Genomic DNA, 25,621 nt, shown 5'->3' with positions numbered 1-25,621 from the left:
CTCTAGCATATGAAAATATAATGATTTTTTGTACACTGACCTTATGTTCTGCTAAATAAAGACCCTTATTAGTTCTGGTTATTGTTTTCTAGGGTACTTAAGTTTTCCTATATAAACAAACATGTCAACTGTAAATAAAAACAGCTTTCTAGGAAAGAGATGTAGCTCAGAGCTAGAGCACTGACTTAGCATACATGAGGTCCTGTGTTTAATTTCCAGTACTAAACAGAAACAAACCAAAAAGAAAAAAGAAAACAGAAACAGTTTTACTCTTCGTTTCTGATTTTCAAACATGTTATTTGTTTTTTTTACCTTTTTGTATTGGTCAAGATTTTCAGTATTATATCACAGAGAATGAAGAGAGTAGACACCTTTGCTTTCTCCTTTTTGGAAGAACATTTTAATATTTCACCATTAAGTATGATTTTAGTAGAAGATTTTTTCATAGATACTGTTTATCAGATTGAGGACATCCTTTTTGTACTAGTTGCTAACAGTTCTCCCTAAATTTTGTCAAGTGTTTATTCTGCATCTATTGAAAAAAATCTTCAAATGACACCAACCTTGCATTTCTGGGATAAATCAGACTTGGTAATGATGGAATCTGATTTATATATTACTAGTTCAATCAGCTAATATATTGTACAATGTTTATCACTTACTAGTATCAGAGGTATACTGACTTTATAAATTAATTAGAAAGTGTTCCCTCCTCCTGTATTTTTTCAGAGTTTCTTAAAAATTAGTTCAACATAATCTTTGAATGTTTAAAAGACCTAATCAGTGAAAACATCTGTAATCCCAACAATGTAGAAGGCTGAGGCAGCCTTAGCAACTTAATAAGACCCTTTAACAACTTAGCAATACCCTGTATCAAAACAAAAAATAAAAAGGGCTAAGGATGGAGCTCAATGCTATGGCTCCCCTGGGTTCAATCCCCAGTACCCTAAATAAATAATAGAGAACAAAAACAAAAACATCTGGGCCTACATAGTAACTAATTTTTAACTGCACTTATTTTACTGGCTATTAATCCTCTGTCTCTCATAAATGTTAAAATATTGCCTATCATAAAATCACCATTCATTTTTATTATCTTTATTTTTAAAATAAATAAAAAGCACACTTGGTACATTCATAGCACTTATCCTTTTCTAGTGTTATCTTCTATTCTATCAGTTATGTACTATACTCTAGTGATACTGAAAAATTTGCAGCTCCTTTACCATACTGGCGGTAAATAACTATGAACAAATCACAACCTTTTGAGCCTGTTTTCTCACCCATAAAATGAAAATATTGCAAAATCAAAAACTTTTTAACAAAGAATAACTACTATTACGATGATGATGCATTATTTTACCTTCTATTTACTACTATTAAACCACTAATTACACCTTCAGACTTAATTGACATTTCCCTGTGAACCTTCCCTGACTTGTCTAATTATTCCTTCCTCTATGACTCTGTAGTCAAAATACACCTATAACAGCACTTATTATAGTTCAATATATTTATTTATTTACATATTTTTCTTTCCTTCTCTAATCTGTGAAGCATTCACAAATGTAGGGATTGTGGTTTAAGCATACTGCATTCCAGTATCAAGCAAAAAATATATTATACATTATTATTTGCTACTCAACTCTTTATTCAAAGAGTCAATGAAAATAACAATACTATACTTTATCCCAAAAGTGGCCCTACAATATAGAAAGGATAAAAACATCAAGAGAAACTAAAGCTCAAAGAAGGTAAAGCAGTTTACTCACAATTAACGACGTTGTGGCACACATTGAGATTAGATAACAGGAATTTTCTTCTCAGGTTCACAAAAAAGCATGTTTTAGAGAAAGGAGCACTGGCCAAGAAACTCAAAGACCACAGTTCCATGCCCAAATATGCATTTATTCTCTATATTAACTTTAAAAAAATATCCCCAAATTCTTTATTTCTTCATCCATAATAAGGATAATTCTATTACAACTCTGATTAACTCATAGAGTTATGAAAGCTCCAATATATAGTGTTTTATAAATTCTAAAGCTCCACATACAAAGTATTATTTGCTAATGGGCCAGTAATTCACAACCTTCTTTTAACACTCCCATATTAATTAACCACCAAATACTGATTGATCCAGCAGGACCTCACATATTCACTACCTCCTCTTTTGGGGGGTGGGTGTGGGGTTGGGTACTGTGGATTTAACTCAGGGGCACTTGACCATTGAGTCACATCTCCAGCCCTATTTTCTGTATTTTATTTAGAGACAGAGTCTCACTGAGTTGCTTAATGCCTCACTTTTTTCTTTCTTTCTTTCTTTTTTTTTTCAGAGGCTGGCTTTGAACTCACAATCCTTCTGCTTCAGCCTCCCAAGCCTCTGGGATTACATTAGTTCCTCTTAATCATTACTAAACTACCCTGATTCAACTTCTCCCAACGTCTCCCCAAGATTACAACAATAATCTAACTGCTGCCCTGCTGCTAACTCATCTTCCATTTCTTTCTTTCTTTCTTTTTTTTTTTTTAGATAGAGAGAGGAGAGGGAGAGGGAGAGGGAGAGGAGAGAGAGAGAGCATTTTTAATATTTGTTCAGTTTTCGGTGGACACAACATCTTTATTTTATTTTTATGTGGTGCTGAGGATCAAACCCAGTGCCCAGTGCATGTCAGGCGAGCGCATTACCGCTAGAGCCACATCCCCAGCCCCCCATCTTCCATTATTGCCTAAGTACACCCTAGTGTGTCCCTGATTCACTTGAAAGCTTTTAATGGCTTTTCATTACCTTTTCAATACAATTTCTTGAACAGTCAAGCTATCTTGCCCTATGCTTATATCTAGTCTTATTTAGCATGAATAGCTCTAAGGAAGATAGACAGACAGACAGACATCCCCTTCTGTGCATCTGTATCTTACGTACTTGGAAATTCAGCAATTCATTCTTCTGTAGAACCTACCTGTGCTTCCACAAATATAACTTGCTTTGTTTTGGGGATTTCTTTCCTCTAAAACTTATATTGCTCAAACAACACTTTTCTTCAAAGTCTTAACCAAATTTCCAACTAGAAGGTAATTCTCCCTCTCACATTTTTTCCTTCCTTCCCCCCACCTAAGACTTTTTAGATTTCCTGCTTTATACAGTTATCTACCAGCATGCTCTCTAGTCCTTACTGGAAGTTCCTTTAAGATTCATGGTTGACTGACCATGCCTAGAACAGTCACGTTCATATGTAAGAATCAATAAAAATACTTATTAAACTGACATTTTCTATCTGAGTTAATGAATTTTTTAAAAAAAATTCCTCTCAGAATCTCTAATGTTTAGCACTATATTTTGTTTTGCTTTAAGTTCAACTGTCTATAGACTCAGTTTTCTATAACATACATTAAAGTTAACTGGAGATTCCTGTAGCAGTTCCAAAGTCCAAGAGACAAGTTGATATTTCAAAAATTAAAAGAAAAAGAGCCAGGTGTGGTGGTGTATGTCTGTAATCCCAGTGACTTGGGAGGCTGAGACAGGAAGACTAGGCAGCCTCAGCAACTTAGAGGGCCCTAAGCAACACAGAAAGACCCTAAGCAACACAGCAAGACCCTAAGCAACACAGCAAGCCCTTGTCTCAAAATTCAAAATAAAAAGAGCTGGTGATGTGGCTCAGTGATAAAGCATCTGTGGGGTCAATCTCCAGCACCAAAATAAATAAATAAACAAACAAAGAAACAAATAAATAAATAAAAGAAATAGGAAGTCAAAATTCTGAGGATCTTTCAGATCCTCTTATTTTTGGGTATGTTTTTTAAAAGTACAAAAAATTAACCATCAGAGAAAAAGAAAATTTATAGCACTAAATTATGTAAGAGTAAAAACTCAGCTGGAAGTGAATGTTTTTAACATTTATCTGTGCACGACTCAGGCTGACACTTTGAAGAGAAGAATGTGACAGCTTACAAGAAAACAAACTCACTCATTCCCCTTAATTTCTGAAGACTCATGAAAGTCTGACAGGCCAGTCACAGGGTGATCTCTCATGTGTATCACCCATGACAATTATGGTTTCAATAAAAATGTTCTCCAAATTTAATATGGTACAATTGGTTTTCAGAAAATAGCCAGTCTTCTATTTTCATACTTAAGAAGGCATACCTCACAAATTAGCGGCTAATTTGTGGGTCTAAATAGGACTCTTCAAAAATTCTACCTCGTGGCATCAAAATAGGTACAAAATGAATGTGGTGGTAGCGAGTAGGTGATGTGAAAGGCTGAGTGCTCCCAAGGGTCTGCAGTGATAACACAGGGAAAGGGATGGCTGAAGAGTCACCCTGTCTCTCTACTTCATTTTATTTTGGTTTTTCTTTTTAAACAACTATTACAAAATTTCCTATGGATTTTTCAAAGTGCTATGACTCAAATATGGAAAATACTAACAAAAATTATGGCTCATTGTTAGCATTTATAATAATATAATAAATGCTAATAGATAAATGAAATACATAGAAACTTGAAAATATTAGCCCTACAATTTACATTGGATATAACCTGCATCTGTCCTTATATTCATTTAATAGTTGTTTGATAACAAGTAAATCAAGCTGCTAAAGGCAGTGTTCTTTCCTTCCTATCAAGGGTTGCTAGTAAAAAGGGAAGGTACAGTGATAAATGATGGAATCTCCTTTTATTCTTAATTTATACCCTCATCACCAATCTCTTATCAGTCAATATAGGGAGAAGAAGGGGAAATAAAGGGAGAAAGAGACCTCCTACCAATCTTTACCACAGCCCCATTGCAACCTCTCCTAATCAGATGTTTCTAATAATAGAAATGTGCACTCATTTCTCACTTCAGAAAACAAGCCATTCGAGATTTACGACTCACAGGCTTTTGTAGATGAGATGGAATTTCATCATCCAGTACTAATTCCAAATAATGAACAATTAATCTGGGGATACAATCAGTTTAGAAAAAATACCTTCCTCCAATTCTTGAAACAAAATATACCTCTAATCAAAAACAGTCACACTATTTCCGACACAAATTCCATTAGATTAAACATGAAGAACTATGTAAGCTTATGAAACATGAAAGAAGTGCTTCTCTAAGCAGTATTTACTGTATAATCGCTACCTTTTCCACGTTAATAAAATGCACAGAGTACTATTACCTTAGTAATGACAAAGCACGATAATACCTCTTCATTAGTCTCTTTCTCCAAAGAAGAATTCGCTCCTCAATACTGTTATAGTAAATGATTATTCCCTAGGGAATAATCCCACATTGGCACAAGACAGTCTTTCCCATCTCTCATTTCTATTACCATACAGTTACAAGGTCATCTCCATCAATCATTTTTGCAAACACCACCAAACCACAATGCTATTATATATAAGCTAACAGATATTTTCAATACCATATAGTCACACTATTATCTATCTTTTATAGACAGGCAATCAAACTCAACATGACAAGATTTCTGAGAAATAACTAAAGACAATGGTAAACTCTCTGGTCCTAGAAGCAAAATGGATTTAATTTGTTCAAGAAACATAGGCAAGCAATAACTTCAATCTTTTACTATTGTTTACATACACTTGTAAACAAGATTTTTTTGACCTCTAAGAAGTACTTCAAAAATACCTATTTTTACTTTTAAGTAATTTTTAAGATACTTCAATGACAGCTTATCACACCCCTAGCAAAAATATTTCCATACAAATCAAGTAGTGTGCACATATACTTATAGTACTTAATTCCTAAATTACCCAGTATGAATAAATAATCAATATTACAGTCTGAACTTCAACTATATCCTGGCTAAAACAAACTTAATTTTCCCAAAGGTATGAGGGCACCCCCTGGTGGCAGATTCTTTGGAGAAAAAAATAAGAATGCATTATTATTATAGTTAAAACAAATGCTAATACAATGAAAATCTTTTTTTAAAAAATTAGCCAAGTTCTACATAGTAGCTCAATTATTTAAGGCAATATAAAATCTTAAAAAATTCAAAAGATGATCACAGAATGTTAAGAAATATCTCAGGCTCCTTTTTGAAGGGCTCTAATCTATAAGCGGCTTTTAAAAAGAATGAGATGTCAAATGCAAAAGGAACCTTAGAGATAAGCTAGTACTAGCCAACCAAACTCTCTGCAATGATGAAAATGCTCTACTGTCCGGGTTTTTCACCAGCCACATGTAGGTATGGAGCATTTGAAATGTGGCTAGTATGACTGAGGACCCGAATTTTAAATTTTATTTAATTTTAATTAATTTGAATTTTAACAGCTATACATAGCCATTGGATATTGTTTGGGCAACACAAATCTTGTCCTATTTGCTTTCCTGCTCTGAAATAGGTTACCAGAGCAATCAAGGGAAGCATCCAAGACATGCAGGTTCAACTATATATGACTAAATCTTATTTTTATTTAGTTCTTTGAATGTGCCTAATTTTATTCAACTGCATCAGGCTATTTTTGGCAATTGTAATTCATTTTAAAATAACGATGAGTTTGAAATGGTCAAATATTCCTCCTGAAATAATTTTGGCTTTAAGGCCTGTATAGGCCCAAGACATGTGAAGATTGGTATAGGATTTAGCTGTATCAAATAAAACTGATTAAGAGCTCAGTAGCAACCTATAATCTGGGGCTTTTGTTCTTTTCTTATATCTTGGGAATTAAAAAAGTAAATGGGTTCTTGAAGTGTAGATTTGCTGAAGTTAGGAATCTGCCCAATAGGTCCCTTCTACTCAACTCTAGTCATGCTGCTAACACATGTGGCACACCCACTTTGGGACATCAGATTGAGTACTCTGGGAAACAAACACAAAGATTAAACACTGAGAGTTGAACTTGAAAGTTGGTGTACATCAGTCATTCCAGACTCGGGAAGCTGAGGCAGGAAGATCAGAAGTTTGAGGTTAGCCTCCACTACTTAGCAAGACCCTATCTCAAAATAAAAAATAAAAAGGGGTGACAATGCAGCTCAATGGTAGAGCACCCCTGGATTAAATCCCCAGTATCGAAAATAACAACAACAACAACAAACAAAAAGATAAATACTGCAAAATCTCTGTCCTCTAGAAACTTCTTACATTTTAGGGTAAAAATGACAATATGACATACAACAACCATAAGGGTTATTGTGTACTGGTCTAACCTTTTCTCTCTAATATGGGGTGGTCGCTGCCAGTTTACACAATAATTCCTAAATCTCTCCATAAGAGATGGTAGCTTAAGATTCAAGATTTCCATGTGCTGGACTACTCTCCTTGACAACTGTGAACCTAGTTCCAGAAACACTTAATGGGTACCAGTCATAAGCTAGAAAACACTATGAAGACCTAGAGAAGTCCAGCCTCAGGAAGAATATAGACATTTTTTAGAGGTATCATGCCATATGTGGCAAGTGCCTGGAAGTGGGCACAGATTTCTACTGTAAGCATACAAAGGAACTTTTAGAAGAGGCTGAGAAGACAAAAAAAGGTGCCCAGAGGAGACCAAGACTGAGCTGAGTCTTGAAGGATAGACTAAGAGCAAGCAAACAGCATGACAGAGAACCACAAGCAAATTAGAGTCATTAGACTATGATGTTTAGAGCTGGAAAGTGACAGAGAATGATGCTGGAGGGATGAACAGAGGCAAGGTCACAAAATGGTATGAATAGCACTCAACATACCTAAAAAGAGATCAGGTATCAATGGAAGGTTTTAAGACCTATGCTTCAGATAGCTCACAGTGTGTGAGCAGCACAAAGGATGGATTTTAAGGGAGTAACACCTCACAGGAGTCAGCTATATGACTCATTGAGTCATGATGGTGGTATGGATAAGAGAAATGTAACAGAAACAGATGTAAGACTCAAGAAGGAAGTAAAATTATGGCATCTTACTATAAGATGAAGCAATGGTAGATGAGCAGAAAGGTGGCACAGGCAGAGTGGGACATCTAAGATGATGAACAAACCTGAGTGAGTGAAAATGGATAGATGATGGAACAATCCTTTTGACAGAATTTGGAGTCAGAGTATGGTGATAAGACTAGTTTCATGTACATATGAAATATCTAGGTAAATAAATCCAATAAACATTTAGAGCTAACAGCTGAAGATTTGAGTGTCACCTGAATTAAGTGGTCTTAAAAGTTTTTGGCACCAAGTGCTAGGGACAGAACAAAGAACAAATCATAGCCTCCTACAAGGAAGAGCATAGAGGATGGACAAGCAAAAAGTCAATCACCTTTCTCATGATGACACCTGTTGTAAATAAGCAACCCATAGCAAATACATTTTAAAAAATCAAGAACCATCAGGACTTGGACCATTCAACCCTTTATTATAAAGTACTTGAGCAACACAACCTGGGAAATACTAAACAGAACCAAAAAAAGGTAGCAATGGAGGCTTTAAAAACAGAAAGTATAGTAGGAATAAGTGAACTGTGAGAGGAGAGGAACTCACAATTCACGCTCTTAAACAGAGAGCTGAACTAGGGTAAAGTCTGATCCAAGATGTGGTCGCATGGGTTAATAAAGTGGAGGGTCTTACCTATACATCTGGGACCAGTTAAATAAGTGGGTAATCAACATGAACATCAACCGGAGTTGCCCAAGTTGGTGGGGACACAGTTAAAAGAAAAAAGGTGTCAAAGATGGGCGGATAAAAGAATGGGAAGAGGAAACAATCAGATGGCAAAGAATTCAAAGGAACAAAAGACTGCCAGAAGTTGGCTAAGTGTCCTCCTTAACTCATGCCTTTAAATGATGCCAGATCTAAGGCCACAGGCCACCAAGGTCACCTTTATTATATGGTTTTTCTAAGCTTCTTTCTATAATTCAAACCTTTGAACATAATCAGGCCTCCCGATCCATATTCAACTGATTTCTACCATGAATCCCCCGCCTTTTCTGCCCACTTCTGTTTGACCTAATGTTTGGGCAGTGTGTTTAAATTGATTCAGCTTCTTCCCTAGGTGTTATGTCAAGGACCAAACTCTGATGGCATGCACCACAGTCACAGATAAAAAAATGAGATACCACTTAGTTATTTAAACTCTTGGGTTTTCAGTTCTTCACTTATTAAACAGAAATATAGATGGTATTTACCTAATGGGTGACTGTGAGATTTAAATAACACAAAACAGTGCTTCACTGTACTATGTAGTACTATGAAGTAAAGATCTCAAAAATAAGCACTACTACTATCTCTACCACAGATAACAAACAGGATCTTCTACCAAAGATATCTCCAGGAGGATCTTATGGAAGAAAACTTGGAGGAGATAAGGCTAAGCCTGCAACAGATAAGTGTTCCCAACAGAACTGAAGCTGGAATGGTTTTTAACAAGAGCAGGTCTGGAGGTAGGACAGGACCATAAAGGGAAACAAATCAACTACCAGGAAAAAGGTGGTATATGTTGATAGTTAATTCAATATAGTAAGTGTTTCTGGAACTAGGTTCTGAGTTACCAAGCAGCAGAGACAGTGAGCAGCTTCAACATGCCACTCCCAGAGAAATGTGTTTTTTTGTTTATCTTTCAGAGCTGGGTTTTCCAGGGCTGAGGTGGATAAGACCAATAATAGTAATGATGACTTCAACATATATCACTCTGAAGTTTATTGGAAAATATTCCATTTTTTACTGTGCTGAAAATGGTCCTTAATGTAGAAAATGTCTTTTTCTAACGCTCTTCATGTAACTAAAGAACATCTGTCGCAACCAGATATTATAACTACTCAGTTTAAGAAAAACTAATTGTTTAGAGAGCTTAGAATCTGATGGCCTCATGTAGTTAACATTATCTGTCATTACTATAGTAATAAATCATGAATGAGTACTTTTATTTACCAGTACCGATACTAAAATAAGAAGAAACACCATTAGTTCAGTCTTTAGTAGAACATAGTGTTAACAGTACATTTCCTTTAGAAGAGGATAATGGACATATTTAGTCTCTGTAACAGAGCTTACTGCTTTTTATATAGATTGCACATTGAAGTAGTTCAAAAATAGATCTAACATTCTGTTTTTATTCATTTGTATTTTTTTCCAGATAATATATATTACAATAGTCCCTCCAGGGTTAAGCATGAAATGTGATGAGTGAATTAAAACATAAGAATAATTATAAATTAATTTATTAGAAATTAAGGCATCCTCATCAAGCTACATACATAAAACATCAAACAAAACAACAAAAACGCTTCAGAGCTAGATGATAAACAAATGAAAACACAGAGGAGATTAAAACAGAATTATTATCACTCCTCTAACAGAGTAGGTTTCTGAATAATGAAATCAATGCCATAGCAACTTTTAGAACGAATGTCTTATATTACTATTTCAGCCAAATGAATAAATGAAAGGCTAGAGTTGCAGGATATTAATGTACTAGCTTAATTTCATTATTAGAATATAGGAGGAATTCTACTGAATGGATTCCTACTTTTGAGTATATTTAACATCCGTCCTCTTTATCTATCACAGAAAGAGTGTTTTGCAATTACAAAATAACGCCCTAATTGCATCAGTGATACAGTGCATGGAAGGCTAAACTAAAACTGACATTCCAAAATAACTCAGCAAATTTATCAAAGCAAAGTGCTTCATTCCAATTGAAGCAATTTGTCCTATAAGACATGTACTATTTTAAAGAATCATGAATATAAAACCTTAAAAATATTCCACAATCCAAACACACACATTAACCAAGGGGAGCGAGGGTGGTTGGAGAAATTCCACACACATTGTACAAATCTAAAAGGCACATCCATCTGTTTTAATATTTTAGTGACTCTGATTAGCTGCCTTTTGGTTCCTACAGTTCTCATGAATTAAATTAAGTTGAGCTATAAAGTAATGCAGACCTTATTGATTCCAGAGACTGAGTCATCAAGGGAAGAAGTCCAAAAAGGTTAAATTTCCACTGAACTCCAAATCAGAGGTTCGTAAGCTAGAGAGATAAAGACATTAGCTGTAGTCTTATGAAACATTCAAGGCTGCTTTCATTTGATTAGGAGTTTGCTACAGGCTCTTTATGACAAATATAACAAGGACACTTTAAATTTTTTTAAGCCTTGAAGAAAGACTCAGAAAGTAGATTATTAATGAAGAATTATAAAATCAAAAGCTAAGGAACAATGGATTTATATGCTTTCAGAAATTCACTTTTATAGTACCAAAAAAAAAAAAAAGAAGAAGAAAACAAAAACAAACAACACAGAATACAAAAAGGGTATCATCTTGAATAGTTATTGTATGAAGGCCACAATCTTAACTAATTATTGGCTGAAGAAACTGATTCTGACTTAAACATTGGTTACAACAACCAAGTGCCTTAGATCAACTTTTCCCAAACCATTTGAAAGAACTCTTCAAATTCAGTGAAATGTTTATAGAAATTCTGATGGGTAGGGTGAAGAGGGGGGAAGAAATGAGGAAAAAAAATCTTTTACAATAATTTTGTTCTAAAATTTTTAACATACAAAAAATACTAAGTACTTTGATAGTTAAGAGTTATAAAATTACTTGCCCATAATAGTAAGTCATATTCTATAAGGCCAGGAAGTCCACAACATACTACTTATGCATAAATGCATCAATGCTCAACAATGCATAAACATACAACTATTCAGATGCATTTTATGCTACTTAGTGATAACTGATTTATTTGCCTAATAATTCTAAATATATTTTAACTTTTTTATAACACAATGAAGAAAGGAATTCAAACTTCATTTCTTCTAGCCATTATGATATGTGTGATAATATTACTATATACACACACATAGATGAGTTAACTTTGTTGATAATCTATTTTAATACAAGTTTATGTTGTTTTCCTGAACTTCTAGTGATGCCTGTACATTATAATTTTTAAAGATTTTCATTGTCACATAAGTTCAAAAAATGTTATTTTAGTTAAGCACAGGTATAACAGTACTTTGCCTCAATTTGGGGGATAATGAATTATGCTATACTTGGTTTGTTTTTAATTTTAAAATTAAACATATCAGGCACTGGAGTTGTAGCTTAGTAGTAGGGTACTTGCCTAGCATGTGTGAGGCACTGAGTTCGATTCTCAGCACCACATATAAATAAACAAAATAAATAAAATAAAGGTCTATCAACAACTAAAAGTATATTTTAAAAAATAAAACAACATATCAAGAACTGAAGAAAAGGTGACCTAGGCATAAAATTTGATCTACAGTAAACACAGTTAATTTGCATCCTTCAAAATTAAAAATAATACCTACTTGCCTTTTAAAAGTAAGTAGTACAACTCATACATAGTTGGGGGTGGAGGGGACTGCAAATTAGTGCAGCCACTCTGGTAAGCAGTATGGTGATTCACGAAAAAACTAGAAACGAGTGCATAAACACATTCTACTGTCATGTATAACTAATTAAAACAAATTTTAAAAATTTTTAAAAAAACTAGGAATGGAACCACTATATGATCCATCTATCCCACTCCTCAGTATATATCCAAGTGATTTTTAAATCAATATACTACAATGATGCAGCCACATCAATGTTTACTGCAGCAATATTCACAAAAGCCAAGTTTTAGAACAAACTTAAGTGCCCTTCAAGAGATGAATGGATAAAGAAAATGTGGTATAGATATACAATGAGTATTACTCAGCCATAAAGAGTGACATGATGGCATTTGCCAATAAATTGATGGTACCAGAGACTATTCAAGCTAAGTGAAATAAGCCAATCCCCCCCCCCCAAAAAAATCAAAGGTTAAATATTTTCTCTGATATGCAGAAGCTAATCGAAAATGGGAGGGGGTAAAAAATAAATAGAAAAATACAATGGAGCAGATGAACAGGATTGAAGGGGAGGGAGAAAGGAGGGAATAAGAACAGTGCAATGAATCTAATTTCCCTAATTTTCCTATGTATATATATATATGAATATACCACAGTGAATCTCAACATCACAAATATCCACAAGACACTTAAAAAAAACTGAAAGTAAATAGCAGAGAGCTCAGTAGGGTAGAGGGAAGGGAACAAGAGGAAGAAAGAAGGGAGGGAAAGAGGAAGTAAGAAGGGAGGGAAAGAGGAAGTACTGGGGACTGAATTAAAACAAATTATATTCCATGCTTTTATTTTTTTATTCATTTTTTAAAAAATGAGTTCTAATGTTATGTATAACTAAAAAGAACCAATAACAAGAAAAAAGGAAAAAAGTAAGTAGTACACAAAGTTCATTACTGATTGACTCTTATATAGAAGAAATCAGCCTTTGAACTAAGTCATTAGACAACAATAAATGTTGCAACACATGCTCAATGTTTTCATAACTGTAGCAAAGACAAAAGATGCACAATTCCTCAGTTTTATTTTTTTGTGTATATAATCTGAGGTAAAGACTTTATATTTATAAAAGAAAAAAAAGTATGATTTTCAAAGAGGAATATATCCCTAGCCAAGACACAGCTTTCTACTTGAAATTTTTTCATTTTTCTTTTTAAATGTCCTCAAACTGCTATACTTCTACCTTTTACTCTCCACTTTTAGCAGCCACCAATGCCAAAAACAAAAGCAGGAAAATTCACCTCATTTAGTTACTTATGGCAGTCTTTATGGAAAAACCAATAGAAGGGATTGTCTTTTCAATCCCTGACATAAAACATGCAAAGGGAGATGAAATAGTCCCTAACATCCTCAGATTTCCTAACAACAAATTATCCACTTGATAAAAAATCTTGCTGTTTTAGAATTTAAGAGTTTAATTTTAGAATGTACAGGCTCTTTATATTAAATAGACATTTTACACTTGTCATGAATGTATACTCAACAAGTCCACAAAATATGTGTATGGTTTACTGGATAATTATAAAGCAAATGTCCACATTTTAACAACCACCCAGATCCAGAAATAGATGCCAGAATCACAGAAACAGAAAAAAAAAACAAACAAACAACAACAAAAAACCTCTTAAACATACCCTCAGGCCCTTCTTCCATCATTTTGGCTTTAATGTACAATATAAATTTCATGAGTTAGTTTACTAAAAATGAAATGAAATAGAGCTACAGGTTGTATGAGAAGTTTACTAAAAATGAAATGAAATAGTGCTACAGGTTGTATGAGATTAAAGTATTTAAAACTCCTCTACAATACATTAATAAGAGAACCTTTCCTAACATACAGTATATTTTGTTAAAATTTGCTGTGAAAAATACCAGTAGTATAGTATATTGATTCATTTAGAATATAATTATTGAAGTGCTTGGATTTAATTTTGTGGAACACTACACAGGAGAGCCATAAAACACAAGATTATTTGTTCCTAGCACTTCTAACAGCTGGCAGTGAAGAAGACCAATATTAGCATTCAAGAGGCAAAAACACTAAATAACAAACATTTTGACTCAGTAGTACCTAAATATGTAATTATAAATTGCAAATTAATAGTCTGATATCTGTGATTTTGGCTGAGTTTTGACAAAATAATAAAAGCATCAATACTTCTAACTTCAATTCCAACAGAGAATGTTCAATAAGAGACTCAGAAGGATTGTGGGACCCTTACTTCTTGTACTGGATACTAGTCTGCAGGTAGTAACAATAACATGGAATCACATTAAATGACTGTTGATAGTAACTACTCCTAAGTTCATTTGGTTTATAAAATACATTACTTACAGACTTAACCACAGAAAAATTTTATAAGGAAACAGATATCAACAGCCTCAAAATAAATACCTGGAAAATATCAATCTTAATATACTGCTAAAGTTTTCCTGGATATTCTTCCTTAGCAAGGCAAGTCATTTAGTGCTCAATTTAACTTTTAAGTGAAGATTTTCCAATTTCTGTCAAGTAGCATGACTTATAGAAATGATAATTACTGTATATTTTTAAAGGCTACAAATAAGGATATCAAATATTTTCAATATAAAGAAATTATAAATGTTTTTGACACATCAAATATGACTACCCTGAATTAAATACCAAACAATGTATATATGCATTGAAATATTACAATAGTATCCCATAAAACATACAATTTGCTTTTATGTATCAAACTTAATAAAATTTCCAAATTCTGTTAATGAACAATGTTTAAGAATCCCTTAGATTAAGGAGCACTCCTACTCCTGAAAGTAGACACAGTTAATGCAAAGTAGACAATTAATTTATAATTTAAAACCTAGCCAAAAAATTGTTTCTTTTGCATTAAAGATCTTTTCCTCTACCAATGTCATCTATATGTGTCTGGCACATCTCAATAATCACTGCAAGCCTGGGTAATGATATCCCTATGGGCCATGACTTGATAAAGTTCTAAATTAATATCTTTGGAGATTTTACAGACAAGAAAGCAGGCAAATGTATTAAACATCTAAGGTCTTTTGTTAAATACATAAACAATTACAGAATAGCAAATGGTCACAGGAAAACACCTTTGAATCTCTAGATATGCTCTAGATAGATTTCCTCAAATTTCTAACACTGTAACAACTGAGCAAATAATTTATCAGCCAGGCATGGTGGTGTGTGCCTGTAATCCCAGCAGCTCAGGAGGCTGAGGCAGGAGGATTGCGAGTTCAAACCCAGGCTCAGCAAAAGCAAGGAGCTAAGTGATTCAGTGAGACCCTGTCTCTAAATAAAATACAAAATAGGGCTGGGGATGTGGCTTAGTGGTCAAGTGCCCCTGACTTCAATCCCTGGTACCACCCCCTTACAAAAATTATCAATTCAATGAACTATTATGGAACCATTACAACAATAAATTATAAAGCTACATAAATTAGAAGACAGAACAAAATATTTTAAATATACATTTATATCTAGCTGGAATTATAAGATATTATATATAAGCAACAACCTGAAGAATATGATAAAAGAAATTGTTTTTGGCATAGTTTTAGGTTCCTTCAAACCTCTGCGTTTACAAAGCAAATAAAAATCAGGTCAAAAATGCAATGACCCTTCTCCCTAAAGAACTATAAAACCATCATCAGCACCTTAGTAATCACCTCATATTTTATGATCTACACTAAACACAAACTTGCCATATATTATCCCTTCAGTCATGCTTCTGCGCAAGGTCACCAGATAAAAAGGAAACAAGGTCCTGTCTTGAGTATTCTGATTAAAGAGAGGTGGAAAAAATGACTACTCTACCTTATAGTAAGGTGACAGAGGTATTGCAACCAAAGACATGCTTTAGTACCATCTCAAAGTATCAAATTTAGTATCACCTTTTACCAAAATTAACCACTGTATCCAATTTAAAAGCAGAGAATTACAAAATACAAATGTTATATTCTGATAACTTAAGTAACAAAGAGAAACAACCTTTCAATTCATGAGAAATTAACTCTGTAAGAGTAAGAGACATTGAAATTCAAGGAGACCCTAGGATATCCAATTTCCTGACAGAGGGATAAGTCATCTATTACTTTATGTCTTCCTTTCAACTCCAGGAGTCAAAAGTTCAATAAGGCAACTCTGAAATTATTGGCACTATCTCAAAATGAAAAATTAATTTGGATTCTACTAACATGATTATAAAAATTGCCCTTTGCAGTTGGCTTTTTTTGCAGCAATAAACTAATCCTAAAATTCATATCAAAATGCAAAATACTCAAAACAATCTCCAAAAAGAACAAAGAAGACACAGGCTTCGTGATTTTACAACTTACTACAAAACTACAGTAATCAAGAAAGAGTGGTATTGACATACAAAAGATATATAGATCAGGGGAATAAAGTTGACAGAACAAAATAAAGTTTCACATTGTTGTCAACTGGGCTTTGAAAAGGGTGCCAAGACAACTCAATAGGGATAGCAAAGTCTTCTCAAATGGTGCTGGAAAAGCTGAATTCCACAAGCAAAATAATGAAACTGGACCCTTACTTTCTACCACATGAGAAAATTAACTTGAAATGGATATTCACATGGAAAATAATAAAACTGGATCCCTAATTCACAGTGTGAGAAACAGAAAGTCCAGTGACCCATATTCAAGTGGTCCATATTCAAGTATTTGGCTTTAAAAGTAAAATTACTGGGGACGTAAGAAAGAAAAGAGCCAAAGGGGAAATAAAACAGTGATTACCAGCAGTTTATACCCAAGTATGTCATATTCACAGTCCCTTGGTAAAGGAGGTGAGAAAAAGGGGCCAGCCTAACCAAAAGTGAGAAATTGTGTAAGGGCTAAGATAAACTCACCCCAAAAAGGCCTTCCCACCACAAGAGAACAGAGGGAGATAGAAACAACTAAAAGTACATTTCTTTAAATAACCCAATAGGAGACAATAAAACCTGGGCAATGTTTCGGAATATTAGTACTCAGCCAATGAGGATCCAGGAGAGAGATCTTAAAGCACTACCCACTAGCAGATAAAATGCTGATTGTAACTGCTCTGGGTATGCCTGCTCCACAGATACCAGATCTTGCAAGAATGTCAATAAAAAGCCCCTTTTTCTCTGTAACTTGTGTGTCTATTCCATTCTTTGGGTTTGAGCAGATGAGAATATCTCTAACATCATATACAAAAATGAATACAAAAAGGTTAACAGAATTAAAGCAGAAGAAACTTAACAGTAAATCCTTATAACCTGTATTGGTTTCTTAGATATGGCACCAAAACCAGAAGCAACAAAATAAAGATTAATTAGTCTTCATCCAAATTAAAAACTTTTATGCTTCAAAGAATACCATCAAGAAAATGGAAAGACAGCCCACAAAATAAGATAAAATATTTGCAAAGCATAGATCAGACAAGGTACTTGCATCTAGAATATTACAGAATGCTTATAACTCCACAATAAGAACATAAAGGATTTAAATATATTTCTCCAAAATGGCCATTAGGCACCTGAACAGATAACCAACATTAGTCATTATAGAAATGCAAATCAGAACCACAATGAGATACCACTATACCCAATTCAAATGGCTAAAATAAAAGAAACACAAAAACAAGTGATGATAAAGATGTGAAGAAGGGGCTGGTGTGGTGGCTCAGTGGTAGAGTGTTCGCCTAGCATGCATGAGGCACTGGGTTCAATCCTTGGCACCACATAAAAACAAACTGATGTAGCCACCTAAAAACTAAAGATACATAAATAAATAAATATTTTTAAAAAAAAGATGTGAAGAAATTAGAACCATTATATAATGCTAATGGAATTATAAAATGATGTAGCCACTTCAAAAAACAGTTTGTCGGTTCCCCAATATATTAAAAAGTTACTATATACCCCAGTAATTCTACTCCTGGGTATATATTTAGGAAAAATGAGAACTTATGGCCACATAAAAACCTTTTCACAAATATTCAGAGAATTACTACTGATAATAGACAAAAACAGCAAACAATCCAAGTATCTATCAACTGATAAATATATAAACAATGTTTGATACATCTATACAATGGAATATTATTCAGCAAAAAAGCATAAAGTATTGACATGTAGTACAATGTAGATGATTGTTGAAAATGTTATACTAAGTGAAAGAAGCTAGTACAAGTAACATGCTACTTACATAATAAACATATTTTTTTAAATATCTCTCCTTTACATACTTTTCTAAACCTAATTATATTTCCTCTATAAAATGAATATTCTACCTACACTCCACAAAAGGTTACAAGATTTAATGTAATAATACATTCATTTCGATATACACAAGTCCTCAATAATATCTCCTTTCCTTTAAAGCAGCTGAAGAATTTTAAGTCTATATACTGAAAATTGCAGTATATAGAAGATATGCCTAGGAGAAAAATTATCTCAAACTTTTAATGCAAGTTAAATGTTAAACTTGAGTTTGAAAAGTAATGTCATTTAAATCAGAAAATTCTCATATTATACTGACATCACTATATCTGCTAAAAAATTATTTTATTCTAACCAAAACTTGTTTTTCAAAGCAAAGAAAGTATAATTTCCCATTTTTAATATTATTCTCTGTTCTCCATCAATGGTTCTCCAAATATGGTCCTTAAACCCAAAACATCAGCCTTAAAAGTGCAAAGTCTCAGTTCCCAACTCAGACCTAATCAATCAGAAACTTGGGGAGAAGAGTGGGCAACAAACTATGCTTTAATAAACCCTCCAAGAGTCAGATGCATAATAATCTGAGAGCCATGGCAGTGCATTATCAAGGACTTTGTGGAGATGATTTAAGCCTCTGGGGGGGGGGGGGGGGGAAGGCTATTAGTGTTATTCCTACTGTGTCAACTGCATTTTCACATTTCCAAGCTCTTCCAAATTAACAGGAGGCATTAACTAGGAGGATTCACAATAATCTTATTGTCTGATTCCTGACAATGTAGTTAACCAACCACTTTGATTTAGATTACCACCACTAATCCTCTAGGGGACAGACAGAAATTCAGGCAGGGAGTAAGGACAGAAATCAGAAACATATCAATTTGAATTGTTTCTTCTAATATTCTCCTGACTTTGATAACCCTTAAAATCAGTATGATAATCTGATCTGCTAAAATAAGATCAATAATTATTTATCTCCATAATCTTTATTATTTATCTCCACTTGCTAAATAAATGTAAGGCATTATACCAGGTGCTACAGTAGACACAAAATTTGTTAAGTTCCAGCTTCTGCCCCATGAAACTTTTAACTCACTAGATTATGTCAACACTTCACAAATAACAAGGCAAAGAGAAGGACTGCCATAAGATAAACTTAGACATCTACCTTAGAAATTCAAAGATAAACGGTATCTCATCTCTTAGCGAAGAGAGGCAGAAAAATGGGAAGTTAGGGAGGCAGAATTTAAAAAGAAAGGTGAAAAAGAGGGGTATAGCCATCCTTTTATCACAGAGAAAATGAGGCAGCAGGAAGTGGTACAGACTGCAGAGAAAAATCACACCATGATGCATGCAGTAATGAAAGAACATTAATTGGGTCAAACTGCCCCACCAGGAACAAACTATGTCACATTGGCCTAACAAGTCCATCTCTAAATCACAACTACTCATTTGTGAAATAAGAATAATAACAAGTATCTTAATTACTTCAAAGATATTTAACTGAAAACTAGCCAGGGAGGGAAAGGTGCCAATAGAAAGAAATAATAAAGGCCATATTCAAACTTCAATAATTATTATCTATTAGGTAATCAAAATTGTGGAACATTAAAAACATTTCAATTCAAAACATTTCCATTTCAAAAATCACAGTTTCTATTAGTAAGTAAAGTATAAATAACTTAAATGATTCAAAACAACATGAGGAGAAGAATCAAATTGAATATAATTTTGTTAACAGATTATACATAAAAACATCTTTTCTTGGGAGGGGCACTTAATTAATTAGCAAAAATATACAGTCATTGTTTGGTACAGCTCCTTTGCTAAGTAGTAGTTTGGCAATTTCTTCTGAAGTTCAAAATACACTTACCAACAACTTATAAACCATCCTCTTGGGCATTTATCCCAAAGAAACAAAATTCTATGTTCATGCAAAAATCTATACACAAAAATTCATACAATCTTTAGTTGAAATAGTAAAAAACTAGAAACAACACAAATGTTTTACCACATAATACAATTCAGTAATAAAAAGAAAATAATTATAGATTCATACAAATAAACCCCAAGGGAATTAGGCTGAGTGAGAAAAGGCTAAACATTGTAATCCTTTTGGAATAAAAAAATTAGAGACGGAAAACAAATTATTGGCTACTAGGAGTTAGGAAGGAATTAATGTAGCTATAAAGGGGAAGCACTAGTGAGTATGTGGTATTGAAATAGTTCTTCTGTAACTTGACTGTGGTGGTAGTTACATGAAGCCTCAGTAACGTGGGATATAATTATACATACAAACACAAATGACTACAATGAAATTAAAATAAATTCTTATGTCAGTTTCCTAGTACTGATATAGTTACGCAAGCAATCAACACTGGGAAAGGTGGGGTAAGGGGTGATAGGACACCCCTGAACATTTCTTTGCAACTTCTTGTGAATCTATGATTATTTCAAAATAAAATGTTAAAAAAGATAAACTGCCATTTTTTTCAAAACAGATTATGCCCATTTAACTAGTATTGGTACAAAAGTGGTATTTTTACCCATTACTGATGGCATAGTAAGTTGCAACAATTCCCTGTAGAAAATGATTTTACAACACATATATATACACAACTATAAATGCTGTGTCCTTTTACCTAGCCATCTAACTTCTGGGAATCATCTAAAGAAATATTATCAAAATGGGAAAACACACACACATTCAGAATGTTATTATAGTGTAATTGGACACAACCTAGATGTTTTAATAGGCATAATTTTATCAAAACTTGGTCATGGATTATGTATCCATTGATAATACTTATAATGGTATGACAATATAACAGAAAATATGAGAATAAATCAAAATTCAAAATTAACACCTAATTACATCTTCCTAAAGCATGGATTTAAAACACAGGAAATTCCTAAGAATAAATAAGATAATTCTGTTAGTATGAAAGAATCACAGGTATATTTCTCAAACCTTCTTATAGAGTTTCAGTATTTCATAGCTAAAGAAATAAGCATACTTTTACCTTATCCCAGAAATCAACCAAAGCTGTAAAGTCCCATTTCTTAGAATATGCCACATTGTATTTCAGAATAGCATCCTATGGAAAAAAACAGAAACAAAACCTCATGATATAGCCACATGATTTACCTATGAATAGCCTGTCTCTTACGAATTACTTCCAGTAAATTTCTTAATGCCAGACAAGCTTCCTCTTAGTATCAGCTTACTCCAGAGTAGTAGTTATGGACAAACAGAATGTATACTGATTTATTATTAACAAGAAAATGATATTATAAAGGTTAGGCAATAGGGGAAAGACATAACTACCATAAAGCATTCATTATAAATGGGGATAATATACTCCAAGTGGACAAAAATTGGATCTTGGGGGATAAAAATTAACTTAGAAATTGCAACAATTCATAAACTTTATATATGTATATGTGTATGTGTACATACACACACACACACAGCATATGTGTAATATTAAAATTTTATATTGGTGGGAGATTAGGGGAAAATGTTTAAAAGGGCTTCTGGAATAGAGGACAATAATGAAAAAGACTGTGAAACCCCATCTTAAAGTATGAAGTGGTCCTTTTTGCTTCACTAACAGCTTTTAAAGGATATATATAAGTGATTATCTTCCCCTAGCAGTTCATACAAATTACATATTTACAGAGAATGAAAAGTCAAAACATTATGCCATCTACTGGTGTAACTTTTAACTGTCTGAATAAACAATACTATGCAGGTGGTTTCCAGAGTCAGGTATGCAAAATTCATTAGTTGTGCTGAAAGAACTTTCATTCTTTTCAATATCTATTTTGATTATTTTATTATACATAACATTAGTAAAGTTATAAATGAGTACAATTTATAAATAATTATATTGGTAATACACACTCAAAATACTTTTATTGAAGAAATACACAAGTCTGAAAATTATTACTATAAACCTTTGAGATTTCCTTATCAATAAAGAAATTTTTAAAAATTAATGCTCTGCCAAAGAGCTTCTTAAACAACAGTTCATGGCATACAATCACCAAACATCTAGGTTAAAAAGATAGCACAAAATGTATATTATTTATTTGGAATCAAGGGATATACAAGTTCCTTCAGGAAAAAAAGAAATTGTCCATAAATAACATGGCAAGAAAAAGCTTTAATTTTTCTCACAAATCATAAAATAAAAATTTCTGTTAAGAATTCTTAAAAATTTAAGGAATTTTTTCTAATCATGGATATCTTATTTCAAAACCTCACATAAAGTAATAAATAACAATGTCTATAAACAGATGAATAGGCCAAGTGCTTGGCACACGCCTATAATCCCAGCGGCTCAGGAGGCTGGGACAGGAGGATCACAAGTTCCAGACCAGCCTCAGCAACTTAGCAAGATTCTGTATAAAAATAAAAAGGGCTGGGGATGTACTCAGTGAATAAGAGCCCCTGGTTTCAATGCCTAGTACTAAAATCAAAAATAAAGAAAAAAAAATCAGATGATTGAATAAGCAATGCATATACTGGAGCAAACTACTGATATACTGAACTAAATGAGTGAATCTCAAAAACATTCATTCTGAGTAAAAAGAATAGACACTATAGTATACAGGGTATGAGACTCCATTCACATAAATTGTACTAATCCATAGTGAAAAGAGTGGTTCAGTAGTTGTCTAAGGACAGTAGAATCGACTGTAAGAAGACACGTGGGGGATGATAGAAATGCTTTGCATCTTGATTGTGGTAGGGTTTCCCCCAGTAGATATAAATGTGAAAACTCATTAAAATACATACTTTAAAAGGATACACTTTCTTTTATGCAAATTATTCTTCAAAGTTGGTAAGGAAAAATAAATGGAACTTGCACTCCCAATTCCTTAATGGCATAATATAATTAGCATAAATCCCTTAGACACTTATCGCTCAGTATCTGCAGGGGATTGGTACAGGCCCCCTTGAAAATATCAAAATCTGAGTATGCTCAGACAAGTCTCCTTATATAAGATGGCATAGCATTTGCATATAATTTACACATCCTCCATTCTTTAAATCATCTTTAAATTATTTACAATTGCTAATCCAGCCAGGTGTGTTGGTGCATGCCTGTAATCCCAGCAACCTGGGAAGCTAAAGTAGGAGGACTGAAAGTTCAAGGCCAGCCTCAGCAAGTTATTGAGATCCTATCTCAAAATCAAAAATAAAACCTGGGGAATGTAGCTCAGTAGTAAAGTGCCCGGTGGTCAATCCACAGTGCCAAAAGGGGAAAAAAAAAAAAAACACACAATTTTAGTTGCCAATTCAAGTAAATGCTATGCAAACAGTTGTTATATTGTATTGTATAGGGAATGAGAAAAAAAAAAAAAAAGTCTGTGCATGTTTAGTTACAGCCATAATTTTTTTTCCAAATGTTTTCAAACTACTATTGGTAGAATCCCAAGATAAGGAATCTGTTCCAGAGAGATAAATGTTTTTTTACTTTTAGTTCAGGTTTCAACTCTCAAAAGTAGTGAGTCCATCATGAAGTTTCCTGTCATTAGAAAAACAGGATGCTACTCTGTTATCAAGTATTGAGGGAATCTGCAGAAGTGCTTTTTGTACAAACTGTCAGACACGTTATTTATACATTATCACTTGTGAGGACATTATTCTTTTTTAAACTTTGAACCTCTCTGATCCCCCTAAATCTAACATCATATGATATATAATCAACAAAAAGATCATTATACTCAATCAGAAGAATTTAATATTTTCCCTTCCTCTCTCATAGCATTCTTCAGCAACGTAAATAATTACCAAATCAGATGGCAGAAAATCTTGATGAATTATGCTACTAAATCTACTATAAAATAATCAAAAAAAGGGAAACTGACATTAAAGTAATCACCCCTTCCTAAAATAATCATGGCACAATAAGATACTGCTGGAGAACACTATCATTACTCTGTTGATGTTTGAATAAAAAATTTGAAAATTCTAAAAATATAGCCCACTTTCTAAAGTGGGCTAAAGCTATAAGAACCTACCACAGAAATGGAATCTGGTTTCTTTTCTTTTTTAGTGGTACTGAAATCAAATTCAGGGTTTGCACATGCTAGGCAAGTACTCTATCACTGAGCTATATTATCCCCCCCCCTCATATGGAGTCTGGATAGTATTCTTGGGTGGCCTGCTTCTGCATTTTTGAGTTTATAATTTTGGTTTTGAAGACAAAGGCCAAATGACAACATGCTGTAGAAATGAAGACTAGTACTTTAAACAGATAAAAATGGAAGAAAGATTAAGCCATGCTAGAATACATCATAGTACAGGTATATCAAATTCTAAAGAATATGGTTCAAAGCAGTCACTACATATTTGCAAGCTGATACGCTACATAAAAATATCATCTTTGCATCCACCAGCATCCACCAACTGTTTATAGTTGTAAGAAAAGAAATAAATACAAAATAAAGAATTTTTTCTTTATACAGTATTTTAAAAAATTTCTTAGCATACTATTTTGGAGTTTGGATCAGTGGTTTAAAAATATCCATGCAAAAAAAAGGAATGTTAAGCATAAATTGTTTTCACTGTGATCATCAAATTAATATATCTGCAAAAGCACTATAAGCATAAAGAATTTATATTTATTTTTATGTTTATACATATACAATTAACATTACACTAAAATTAATTAACATTACACTAAAATTAGGTCAACTATGGCATACCTTGATAATTTTTTTCATTTACAAAGAGTTAAACTAAAAGGACTTCATTACAAGATTAAGGAAACACTTCATAAACTTGAAAAATTTTTTAAATTTTCAAAATACATTATTGTACAACATCAATGTGTTTCATGAGGAAAAAAAAAGATAAACCTAAAAGTTACAGAAACCTATGGAAAATTAAAAAATAACTTGCAAATATAGGTGGAATATCCTATAAAACCAGAGAAACTGTCTATAGCAAATTAGGCAACAGGAAGAAAATAAAACCATTTTTATGAAGTATAGAAAATTCTGTCACTGTTTGTATTTATAAAATGCTATAAAAGCTCTATAGACACAGTGTTTTCTCAAAAAATATATACACTTA

General features: G+C 33.2%; 1 protein-coding gene across 6 annotated transcripts in view; it reads right to left on the bottom strand.

Moving 5' to 3' along the window:
• Positions 1 to 25,621, bottom strand: part of Parg (poly(ADP-ribose) glycohydrolase) — a 114,008-nt gene that overhangs the window by 74,283 nt on the left and 14,104 nt on the right. For all 6 annotated transcript variants that reach the window (XM_027947898.2, XM_071611273.1, XM_071611271.1 and 3 more), the window contains exon 7: positions 21,555 to 21,629. In XM_027947898.2, coding sequence (XP_027803699.1) covers positions 21,555 to 21,629 — 75 coding nt within the window. The remainder of the gene's footprint in view (positions 1 to 21,554; positions 21,630 to 25,621) is intronic.

This window comes from Marmota flaviventris, chromosome 4 (assembly GCF_047511675.1).
Source record: "Marmota flaviventris isolate mMarFla1 chromosome 4, mMarFla1.hap1, whole genome shotgun sequence".
Classification (NCBI taxonomy): domain Eukaryota; kingdom Metazoa; phylum Chordata; class Mammalia; order Rodentia; family Sciuridae; genus Marmota; species Marmota flaviventris.
The sequence above is the reverse complement of the archived record's forward strand: the minus strand, read 5'-3'. Positions and strand labels throughout refer to the sequence as shown.